This window comes from Arachis duranensis, chromosome 8, assembly GCF_000817695.3.
Source record: "Arachis duranensis cultivar V14167 chromosome 8, aradu.V14167.gnm2.J7QH, whole genome shotgun sequence".
NCBI classification, from domain to species: domain Eukaryota; kingdom Viridiplantae; phylum Streptophyta; class Magnoliopsida; order Fabales; family Fabaceae; genus Arachis; species Arachis duranensis.
In genome coordinates, this window is record NC_029779.3 from 14,573,782 (window position 1) to 14,586,423 (window position 12,642).

Consider the following 12,642-nt stretch of genomic DNA (forward strand, 5'->3'; position numbering starts at 1 on the left):
AAATAAAAAGTAAGGAGAATACGTGCAATATCAATGCAAACGAACAATCCCAAACGTCTTGAGCATCACAGATGAAGATTTGAAGAAGAATTTCAAAGATAGATAAATCTTGGAAAAGATCAATAGAAATGGAGTCACATTGAATAAGAAGAAAGGCCTTGAGAGAAATGAAGTAAATTCTCATAAGTTGAAACGAAAAAGGAGAAAGAGAAAAATGATTCTGTTTATATAATCGCTAGGGACAAAACAGTAATTTTATCCCCCATTTAATGAGACGCACGGTTGCCAATGAAACCAAAAAGACGTTCGAACGGTTACGAAAAGACGTAACATGCAGATTAAAAAACACGTCGAGAATTCGACTTGTCCTCCATGAAAGACCATAAAACCTGACTTGACTGAATAAAAACTACAAGAGATCAAGACCGACTTAGAAATGCTTAGGGCTGACCTAAATAAGCTCGACCTCAATCAGTGCCCTGACTCAAAATTTAGCTTGGTCCAAAATGAATAAAACCCAATTAATACTCTACTGATAATGTACTGATGTACACTACCATCTACTGGACCTCATAGAGGTTGGATACGATGACATGGGTCTAACTCTACTTATAATTCCTACAATCTCTCCGACTCATCTAAAAAGGAGATGTCAATAATCTTCCTAACAAAAGGGAGTAACCAACCTACTCGCAAAGGTGAAACTACTTAAAAGGTGGTTATTAACTCTACATTTATAAATACCTTGATACTCTCAGGTATTTTTTGAACTCTAATCTATTAAAAACTTGCCTACAATTCTTGCTAACTTAAAGTATATTCTTTGAACTCCAATCTACTAAAAACTTGTCTACAATTCTTGCTAACTTAAGTATCGGAGTCCCTTACAGGTATCACCCTGCCTTTGCTTACAAAGAACTTAGTCGAAAGAAATGTCAGACTAATTTCTAATAAGAATCTGAACATTACGTTCAGATCAAAATCCATCCGTTTCAGATAACTCTCGAAATAGTATTTTTGTTATATTTATATATGTTGTTGTGCAATTTTTCCAATAAAATAATTAGTTATAAAAATAATAAAATAATTCTGAGTGATATTATAATAATATTATTCTCAAATTGATAATGCCACTTTCTTTTAATTATGCTTTTTTATCCTTTTTCTAAAATTATTCGCAATTCTTATAGACATACAAAATAGAAAATATTAATATAACTAATAAGAAATATAAAAGAATATAATTAAAAAAGAATAACCATTATCAATTTAGAGATCAAATGTCGAGTCTCCTTATTTTTGGTAAAAAAAAATCTACTTAGCATATTTGCTCTCTTAGCCTGGTAAAAATCGTTTTGACGGAAACCAACCCCACTAGGGGAAAAAAATGGAATTAAACCATTTTCCAAGGTTCGCTTTTCAACACTTTCCTAGTTTCCTCTCTTACACGGATTCTTCATTTCGTCCGAGTTCTGATTCTTGGAATAATATTGAAAACTAAATAAATAATAAATAAAGATAAACAATTCTCCTAATTCCATTACCGACGCTATTAAAGAAGCTCATAGAATTATCTTAAAAATATATTAAAAAAGAAAAGAAAAATCGCTATCTCCGATCTCCATCGCAAACCCTAGAACTTCATCATCTCGTCTTTTCAGGTACACTTCAAATCGATTATTGATCTTGATCATTATCAATTAAGTGATTTTTTGTTGTTCGAAAATAGCACAATTTTGGATTATTGAAATTAAAATGTGTCGAATTCGGATACAGATGTATCTGCTATTTTGAATTTACTCGCTCTTCAGAGTTTTTTTTTTGAACTTTCGAGAATCTCGAGGAATATTGATGTTAGAGCTGTTTAATGAGTGAAGGAAGTGCTTCGTTCAGCTGAGAAAGGGATGTGTTGAAGTGAGTATGAGAATATTGCTTGGTCATTTACTCATTTTCTCAAGTTAGTTCGTAGTTAATATTACATGTTGTGTTTAGTTTGTTTCTCCTTAGAACACAAGTTGAAGGAAGGATCATGGCATGGTGACTACGACCAAGTAGATTTTTTATATTTGACATTATTGGCCCGTGTTAATTTCCTGAAGCTTTACTTTTCTTACCTTGTCAGCAGGTTTGGGTGGCGGTTTTATCATTTTTAATCAGTGGTGGGCCTGGTGGCGTTGGTGGTTTTTAAGCATCTGTATATTTTTTGTTATCTTGCAACTCAACTTGATTATTTGAGCTAGAAACTTAGTCACTCGGGAATGGTCGTTGAAACTTGTAATTGTATCACGAAGTCTTGATGCCAAGTGGGATCTCCGTGAGGGAGGATGAACATCGTTAAGGGTGTTGCTGACCTTATCCGAAGAACTTCGTCGGGCCAAATTGGTGAACCTTCAGGTTACCAAGCTCAAAAATTTTCTCCTCCTGGACCAAAGATTCGCTTCAGGTAACAACACTATATAACTAAATAATAATTAGTTAACAATGAAACATTTCTATATAGAAATTATGCTGATGTACAATGCATGCCATTCATCTGTAGATGCAACAAACTCAAGTTTGGTAGCTTTCCATAAGTTATGTCTATCGTTGTGCTTGAAGTATTTAACTAATGGTCTAGGTTGCTTTCTTTCATAATTAGCTAGAAGTGTTGGAAATGGAGTTTTATGTAACTTTGAGTGGAGTGATCTGTTCATAGAGGCTGAATTGTGTTAGAAACCGTCTGGCGGCTAGTAATAATATAATATCATATTAGTAATATGGAGTGTGACGAGCAGCCATGGGTGTCCAAGTGGTGAGGACATGACTCAGGTTTCGATAGAAAACAAAGTAGAAGTTACAAAAGGAACTAGGATAAGCTGCTCAAATCCATTTGGATTTAAACAATAGCTACTCCGTAGAATGACCCTGAACAGAGCGCTAGTGATACTAACAGCATAAACCTATCTCAAAGCATGTTTATGGGTGAAACAAGACCCTGAAAGATGTTTGCACTCTGCTTGAACTGTATGAAGTATGAACCAAATAATAAGTAACATGTTGCCAAGCAATTTTCTCCTATTTATTCTTGCAGTCTTGGCAAACTATACTGAACTTTCGAACAATGTTCTAGAAGTAGCAATACAATATCAAGAATTATCTTTTGCAAGAGATTCAGCTGTTGATATAGGCAAATGAATGACTTTACATAACTTAGCAATCACAACAACAACAGATGAGAAGAGAAGAGATTTACAAAAGTGGATATAGATATAGCACATATAGCTAACCTAAAGGGATAGACCGTGTAACGATACTGGGGAGTCCCTTTGAATGTTAAACCCTAAAGAGAAAACCTTAAATAGAACATCAACTGTGCACTTAACGGATGCTAAATAGGTAATTCTTTTCCAAACAAAATCAATAGTGGAAAAGGAATCTTCAAAGATACTAGAATTCGCTTCCAATCAAGGACATGAAAGCATTAGAAAAAAAATGAGGGTTTCCATATAATTTTCGCTTCTTTACACAAGCCAAAACCTTTTATTAGAATTGAGTGGCCTAACCCATCCCCGAAAGCTAGCTTAAGGGCTAAGGGTTGCCTAGCACTTATAAATGCTATCATTGCTATATTCTCAAACAATGTAAGACTTCTAATACCTCTGAACTTAGTGAAGTTGAGACTAATGTAAGTTCATGTACAATCCAAAATGGATCTCCAAAGATACCCAAAATACTGAACCAAAGCAAATTCAACACAGGGCAACATAGAACGAGATGGACCTCCATTCAGAATCTAAACCGCAGATTCTACACATATTGGGCAACAAAGTAAGGAGTAGCCTACACATCAAGAGCTTGTCACTAGCATTAATCTAATTAGGATCTGCAAACAAAAGTTTTTTTCCATAATCCGTAGTTGCGACCTTAATTAGCATGCATATATGTTAGCATGCGTATATCTTAGTAATCTTGTTACCATCCATTTTGCTTTCATTTGAGTTCTATTTAATTTTATACTTTTTCCCAGTGATGTTGGTGATGAGGCAATTGTAAATACTCTATGGGAGCGATATGAGAAAGTTGATGATAAGGTATGCTTGGAGTTATGCTAATTAGTTTTATAATTATTGTACATTAAATTTCTGAAGCTTGACAACCTTTTCATGAGCTATATATATATATATATATATATATTTGCATTTAAGTCATGTATGGTATCCAGGTTATTCTTTTAAATTTTCTATGATTTCTTGGTCTTGTACAGATGATAGATTCTCTATGTCGATTCTCTTCATCTCAAAAATGTTTTTTGTCTGTGCATTCTCTGTCTTCTTTTGTAATCTTGTTGTCTCACCACTTCTAATAATTTTGTTTGCGTGAACACCCAAATTAATCCCCATCAATTTTTAGTTTTGATAAATTAGTCCCTAACAGAAAGGAATTGACAATTTAGTTCTTGATCTTTTTAAATATTAGGCAAGTTAGTCACTAACAAAATATAAAGACAAGTTAGTCCCTTATCTTTTCAATTTCTAGTCAGTTTAATCTTTCTATCATATTTATTTCTATAGAAAACTAGAGATTCATTAAGATGATAAGAAGGATGATACAAATTGGGGATAAGGGTTCCCCTATACAAAAGAAAAACAAAACAAAATATTTATCTATAAAGCATAGCTTTCAATCTCTCAACATCTCTGAGAGGGAAAGTCCCCTACAAAGAATGTGAGCTTTACACCAAATAGATGCTAAACATCGAATCTTACTCTGTAAAATATGCTTGTCAGAAATCTGCCACTGAAAGTTCGTGCATTACACCACTGATGCAATTATCAGGTTAGGCGGTCTACGTTACACCCTTTGTGTGTGGCCCTTTTTTGGACCCTGCATGAGATGGCAGAGATGCTTGTGCACGGCACTGTCCTTTTTTATTATGGACTAATATGTACGATATTTTAAAATATTAAGGACTAATTTGTCAATTTTATTTCTTTGAGGACCAATTTGCCGAATTCCAAATTTATTAAGGATTAATCTCTGAGACTACTCATTTTATTTTGTAATCCCTTTAAATAAAGGAAGATGAGGCATATGTGCTTTCTCAGTTGTGGGTTGCTGTATTTCTTGATAATGATGGTTTCTATCTTACTCTATACAACAGTAGTTATTTATTTAGCAACTTGGCCGTATAACATAATTTTCTGAATGTTTTAGGTGGAGAAAAAGAGGTTGCTTCACGTTTTCATCAAGCAATTTGTAGTTGCCTACAAGGACTGGCAACCTGTAAATTCCGGTATATTGTTAGAGTCTGCATCTGTTGAGAACTTACAATCTGCTGATGATGTGGTTGTTGGCTGCTCAGCTGGACATCCCGTTGAAGTTATTCGAGTATTAATTGATGAGATTACTCAGCTAAGCTCATTGGTCACTGAGTGTAAGTTGCAAATCATTGTGTCATCATCGTTGTCATCATCATCCTCTTCTTCTTTTTCTTCTCCATCACCTTCTCCATCCTCCTTTTTAAGTCTATATCTGCTAGAAATATGGCCAAAGTGAAGTGCCTTCTGAATAACTTGGATAATGCTCGTCCTCAGGCTTGCTTTAGGTGGAGTTGAGGAGATCCACTCTATACACTGTAATATTAGAGCTTATTCTACAGATTATTTTTTTGCCACTTATACATGTCTAGTCCTGTTTATGCTACAATCTAGATGTCTAGTTGTGGGCACAGGGTGTGGGTATTAAGTCAGTTTGGGAATCATTCCCCATTAAGTTAGCTTGGATTGAGTCAGACCCTGAGAATTCTACTACTAACATCGATTAAGATGTAGTCTGGCTGGGTTTAAACTTTAGTGCATTTTATAATCAATAATAAGCATCAGGCCTTTATTGTCTGTATGTAAAGTAAATGGAAATGAGAAAACAAGCTTTATAGTTATTTCCCATTTCTCCTATTGGGAACAACTATCTTATTTTAATTTGCCAAGTCAGAATCGAGTCCCATTTCATTTACTTGATTTCATGATGATATTGAATTCTTAAAAATTGTAATTTTGGTTACTGATATCGTAACTGCTAACAGTAATTTACAATAATTTTAGTTCTCTCTTGTTCTTTTCAGTGAGCACCAGCGTGGTGCAATCCCCAGAAGAGTTATCTGGGGCCACTACCAAGTCATTTATTACATCTGAAGGATATTTTATTTTGGATGCACTAAAAATTATAACCCGTTCATTATATAATTGTCGTGTCTTTGGATACTATGGTGGGGTTCAGAAACTTACAGCACTAATGAAAGGTATGATCCATCTTACATGTCTAAGGGTTTTTCTTATAATTTATGGTTTTGGTAACTCTTTTCTATGATATTATGTCAAAATATTTCTATATTTCCACTTGTGATTTTTGGGTTTTGCATATTGTTTCTTTATAGTCCATGATGTTGTCTGTTTGTATTTTGTATTTTATTTTGCACTTTGGATGTTGTATTGCCATGCATTTTTGAGCTGGCATGGTTCCGAAAATTAGATTTACTTCCATTAGAAGTATATATATGAACTCAATTTCTGATATTTAATAGGATTCACTTTCTAAAATCTATCTTACTTCCCACTCTACACACTTGCATTTCAAAAGTTAACTTTCGTTGTTACAATGGATCGTAATATGCATTTTAAAAACAATTGAAGTCGATTTTTACTCTAGTTTCATTTTGTTAATTGTTACAGGGGCTGTCGTACAACTTAAAACCATAAGTGGTGCCCTTTCTGCTGATGAAAGTTTGTCTGTCTTTGTGGCAGATAAAATCAAGCTTCTCCAACAAATTCTGACATATGTTGTGTCAATCATTTATATTTTCATTGATTTAGGATATAATATAGACAAACAAGATGAGTTGTTCTGCCATCCTGTAGGCATTACTTTTCATGCTGATGCTCCAATCAGCTCTTCAAACAGTTCAAGGGATTTATCTACTGAAGCAAGGCTACATTGGCGACAGAAAGCAGTTGTTTCTGTGATGGAGGCTGGTGGTCTAAATTGGTTAGTAGGTAAGGTAGGAATCTATTGTTTTGTTACTTGGAAAAAATATGTGCTCCAAATAATTATACATGAATGAGGGTACAAATAAATTCTTTAAAGTTGGTTAAATACATAGGTCACTGGATTTTTCACACACATTAGAAGGTCTATTTCAATTTTTTCTATTTTACTTTTACATAGATTCACAACAGGCTGTGACTGGCAACTATTATCCAAAGGTCATTGTTTGTTGTTATAGGTTTTAGGAATGTTGATTGTATAGTTTTGTAAGTGGTGTCCTATAATAATTTTTTTTGTCCCAAAGTTTAAATTTATATGTAAGGACCTATTAAAGATTTATATAGTTACGGAGTTAACTTATAACAAAGTATTTGGAAATTTGGTGAAATTGTAGGACTCAATGGTTAAGGTAATTTAACTTGATGTTAATGGCTCCCCCCTCCACCTAGGAAAAAACCTTAGGCTTGTTTGGTTTCTAGTTTGTGGAAAAAAAAAGTGGGATTAAGGAATTAAAATCTTGTTGCCTGAAACAGAAAAAACCCCCCGCGGGGGGCGGGTGGGTAAAAACGAAAAATATAAATTTTAATGGATTCGGTCCCTGATTCTGCTGTAATATCAGAAATCAGAGATGAGGATTAGGACAGGGCACGTGTGCCTTTGTGCACCTGTGTCCTCTTATTGTGTAAGCATACAAAAGTCTAGGTGGAGTCTTCTCGAGTAAAAATAGAAGTTAGACAGACCTATTTGCTATTTATTCCAACTTGAAGTTTGAGAAAGTCAATTTGATATTTAATTGCTCCGTGTTGATTGTATTTGATGGGATGTTCACAGACCTCTCCTAGATATCTAGACTTATTTTATATCTTCTTTTTATGAGTGTCCATATTTGTATTCATCAGACTTGATTTGTCACAGAGCTATTACGTGTCATCAGAAGATTCAGCTTGAAAGAGCTGTGGATGGATGATTCACTTCAGTACTTGAGCTTGAAAATCCTATCCTTGGCCTTGGCTTTAAATCCCCGGGGTCAAAATCATTTTAAAAGTATTGGAGGGCTGGAAGTGCTTTTGGATGGTCTTGGATTTCCATCGAATTATGCTAGAGTTTACAGTAAATTTGTTTTGGCTGACGGATTGAGGTAATGTAACTTCAGTGGGTTTGTTTATTTATTTTTTGGTTTAGTAGTTTTTTTTTGGGGGAGGTCTTTGCTTGTCTACCAAAGAAACCACATCTGAAAAGGTCATTTGCAGAACTTTTTCCTGAAAGAAGCTAGGAAGGTAACCCCACTCCAATTACTGTCAAAAGATGAGGAAGTTTCCTTCAAAAAATCTAGGATTATGTGGGATGTCCAAAGTGTGCTTGGTGTTGGATTTGATGAGTGGTTCTTTCCCCATAACCCTCTTTTTCCTTAGGTACTCACACATTCCTTTCCAGCCAAATATGCCAGTTGCCAGAACATGATCTGCACAGTTCTTCTGCACCTCTTGAAGGTTGAGTCTTTATGGATTATTAATTGATGATGGGTGTCATGGTTTTGCAGGGATGATAAACCACTGCAGAGAACTTTCCAGCTTCATATTCTTGCTCTGGAAGTTTTGAGGGAAGCTGTGTATCCTTTGTTCGCATATGTTAATTTCTGAGGCTCTACTAATTTGCAAGCACAGTTGTTTTGATGAGTCCTTTTATGTAAACATCCCTATACTACTTAAAATCTATAATCTAAGTAGCAGAAAATTGCATCCACACCATTACATATGAAAGTTCCAAGAAGTTACATGCATATTAATCTGAGCTGTATTTCTCTGTTTAATATTCATTCATGGTTTTCTTAGTTTTTATTCTGTGGCAGCTAGGATGATTATCCGTCGTGCATGTGTTCAAATTTATGGGGTAGTTGTTGCCCTATTTTTTCCTTAAAGAAGACTGCCTGGTGCTTGATTCTCTTGCTCAAATTTTATGTGACCTTGAGACCTTGACATTTAAACAGCTATGGAAATACAAACAACTTGCAATTTCTTTGTGAAATTGGTAGGGTGCATAAATTTGCAAATAGCTTTTGTTCACCAGCTTTTGTGCTTCAAGATTTGGGGCAAGAGAAGGGTCATCCTCTGCATCAGGCTGTTGGTTTGCTTGATCTTGACACTAAAAAGGAAGAGAATGGTGTTAAACCCAATCCCGCTGCGTCATCAGCTAGCCATCCAACCCATGTTTCCTTTTTTGAGTTTTGGAATGATTATGTTATAAGGTTGAGCAGGGGTCTTTGTTCATTTCTTCTAGTACCTGAAGGCTCAAAATCTCTTACGGTCCAAGTATGTTCTAGTCGATTGTCATTGCCTATTTCTTCGGCCTATTGTGAACTGTCAATCAAATGGGTCATAAGAGTTCTATTTGCAGTATTTCCTTGCATCAAAGCTTGCTTAAGTCAGAATGGGTCGCCAAGTTATTCAAGGTTGATTTCACTAATTGGCCGTTAATTTCTTTCTACATCTGCTTAAAGTTCCAGTCTGTAAAAGCAGTAATTTGGGAACTATTTCTGTTATTATGGTCGTGGAATTGGTGCTTTCATGTATTGAACTAATTATGTGGTATTGTTTTTCTCATATTTACTGCAGGGTTTTTGTCACAATTCTACAGAACACAGTTCTTAATGCATTCAGAGACATTCTCTCTTCTTCTCCTCTCTTACTTGAAATTTTCCGTGAAGAGGGAATATGGAATCTTGTCTTTTCAGAAAATTTCTTTTTCTTCGAATCAGTTTCTGATGAATCTGCTAGACAGATACTTGATAACGATGAGGATTCTGAAATACTGTCTGCTCCAAGTAGTGTAAGCAACATGGCAGAAGTTAGTGGTGTCAATAATCTACAGTTAGAAATAATTTCATTTGTGGAGTTTGCTGCCACTTCAAGTGGAAATGCACACAACATGGTGGGTTCTCTCATTTGCCCCTCCTAGATTCTTTCTGTTAATAATTACTTCCATCATTTGAAAATGAGGTTTGGTAGAAGCTTCAAATCACCTTTTCTTAGATTCACCTTTGTAATATATGCTTGTGTCCAGAGCTTTTGTGACATGAACTGGATCACTGGAAGTTTCATGTGGTTTATATAGATCAGTAGATTGGAAATGACACCATTTTAGCAAAGAGGTGTAGTGATTTGTGAAAGATATACACTGGCAATGTAGTCTCAGCTGCATTGTCGAAACTAATTGTTATATTTAATCACCTGTACCACATATTTGCATTAACTTAACACTAGCAATGTTGTTATTTGACTCTGCCCATTTTTATTTTGCTAAACTATGCTGGCTTTTTTCTTTCTTTTGTGGGAGAGGGATTCCGAAAGTGAAATCAGTTATTTCGATACCATTATTCTAACTAACCTCTAACTCTGTTATCTTGTGTGCCTTTCTTGATGATTTCTATCTATTGATTATCTTGATTTGAGTAAAGATGTATAGTCTTATGGTGCTTGCATTTTTGTTCTTTGTGATGTGTAATTCTTTCTCTCTTTCTCATTGTTTCAATCTAACTCTTCTGTATCAGAAATTGTATGTGGGAATTTTCTAATGCATTTCTACATTTGGTTCAATGACAGGCTGAAATGTCTGCTATGCTGGATGCACTTGAACATTCTGCTTATAATCCTGAAATTGCTAGTGTTCTTTTGAGGAGTTTGGTTCGCATTTTGCAGCTCTCTCCAGAAAAAACAATTGCTTCCTTTAATACATTGAATGCAATTTCCCGGGTTCTAAAGGTTGCTTGTGTTCAAGGACAAGAGTCTAGAAGATCTGGTATCATGAACCCCTCCAATGAGAATAGTAGCATGGAATTATTATCACTGGTGCATGACCAATATAAATCCAATTTGTCTGAGAGTGTAAAAAGTTGGTTTAATTGTATGAAATTATGCCTGGAGTTCTTTTCCAAGTTCTCAGAAGCTGTTGAAGACACTAGGAGTTTGATCTTGCATAATTTTTCATGCGTTGATTGCTTGTTTGATTTGTTTTGGGTAGAAGGTTTGAGACAGGATGTGCTTAGACACATACTTGATCTAATGAAGGTATTGTGTTTTATGTATCCATATGTCGTGATTTTTTTGTGTTAGGATGCAACTTTGGAATCATAGTGCATGCCATAACTGTTATGTAAATTTTTCGTATTATATTATGTTTAACACTGCTCTTTTTACAGATTGTACCACACTCTGAGGAAGATAAAAAAGCAATGTTACAGTTATGCTCTAAGTATTTAGAAGTGTTCACTCAAATAAAAGAACGGGAAAAAAGCTTTGTTGATCTGTCTATTGATTTGTTGGGTGGGATGAGAGATTTGCTACAGGCTAACCAAGCAGTATGTTCCAGCATTAATTTTTGTCCCAACTATATTTTGCTAACGTCTTCACATGCATCTGGCAATTTAACTGATTTTCTTTTTTGTTTGTTTGTTTGGGGGTGGGTGGGATTTGTATTGTTTCAGTACTATCAAGCTCTATTTCGTGACGGGGAATGCTTCTTGCATGTTGTATCGCTGCTTAACAGCAACCTTGATGAGCCAAATAGGGAGAAATTAGTTTTGAATGTCCTCCAAACACTCACTTGTCTGCTTGCAAGTAATGATGCTTCAAAGGTACTGATTTTCTTTTTAATTTGTGTTTCGTTTCCTTAGTTATTGGCATCAATGTCTTTCTCTTTATTGTTTTATTTGACACAAGCACAAGTGGCATCAAAATTCAAATTGCTGTTTCTTAATCCAAAAGTGAATTCTTTTGTTTTCCTTTACTGTAATGTGATCATATTTGCTGTTTTAATTGCTTAATCTTTTTCAAACTAAAATAAAATATTCTTTGTTCAAATTGAATGAATGATGAATAATGAAAATTTGGTTTCCAATATTTGCGCTGATTGCCAATTTGATGATTCAAATATCAATAAGCATCATTTGTTTAAGTCAGGTCTAATCCTTTTTTCATTTTAACCAGGTTGGATTTATATATTTATTTTTCTTTTCACCTCACCCTTCACTTGAATTATATCATTGTATCTCCCTTAGAAATTCACTTCGTATTTTTTAATTGCTTCCAGGCTGCATTTAGAGCACTTGCTGGAAAGGGTTACCAGACAATGCAGAGTCTTCTGTTAGATTTTTGCCATTGGCATTCAAGTGAAAGCTTTCTAGATGAATTGCTTGATATGCTTTTTGACGGAAAATTTGACATCAATACTAGTCCAAAGATTAAGGTGATATGCTATAGCATGGCTTCCAAAAACTGTTTGGTGAATGTGCATTGTTTTCGTTTTTGATTCCTATTCCTAGAGCATGGCTTCCAAAAGTGGCATTTGTTGCACAAAATGCAGCATGTTATGTATTTAGAACTATTGTAATTTATTGAAATTTTATGATAGTATTTTACTTATTGTTCTGTTTTTGCATTTTTGATTTCAGAATGAAGATGTAATAATATTATATCTATCTGTACTGCAAAAGGTTTGGAATTCATTTTCCGTTGCCTTCTCTTCGTCAATTGTTAATTTTCTTGATAACTTTTTGAGTATTTGATTAAGAGCAATGCTAGGGGGCCAGCAATTTTTGTGATTGTTAGCCATCAACTAGCCATCAAT

The 12,642-nt window shown here is 34.7% G+C and overlaps 1 protein-coding gene across 1 annotated transcript in view; it reads left to right on the plus strand.

Annotated features, from left to right (window-relative positions):
• The first annotated feature begins 1,501 nt into the window (after positions 1-1,501).
• Positions 1,502-12,642, plus strand: part of LOC107461023 (BEACH domain-containing protein B) — a 30,678-nt gene continuing 19,537 nt past the window's right edge. Inside the window, 15 exon segments of the mRNA XM_021128868.2 lie at positions 1,502-1,661; positions 2,126-2,443; positions 4,007-4,070; positions 5,194-5,413; positions 6,101-6,277; positions 6,708-7,028; positions 7,936-8,158; positions 8,561-8,629; positions 9,008-9,469; positions 9,633-9,948; positions 10,620-11,084; positions 11,216-11,374; positions 11,501-11,650; positions 12,106-12,261; positions 12,467-12,508. Coding sequence (XP_020984527.1) covers positions 2,325-2,443; positions 4,007-4,070; positions 5,194-5,413; positions 6,101-6,277; positions 6,708-7,028; positions 7,936-8,158; positions 8,561-8,629; positions 9,008-9,469; positions 9,633-9,948; positions 10,620-11,084; positions 11,216-11,374; positions 11,501-11,650; positions 12,106-12,261; positions 12,467-12,508 — 2,943 coding nt within the window. The 5' untranslated portion in view covers positions 1,502-1,661; positions 2,126-2,324.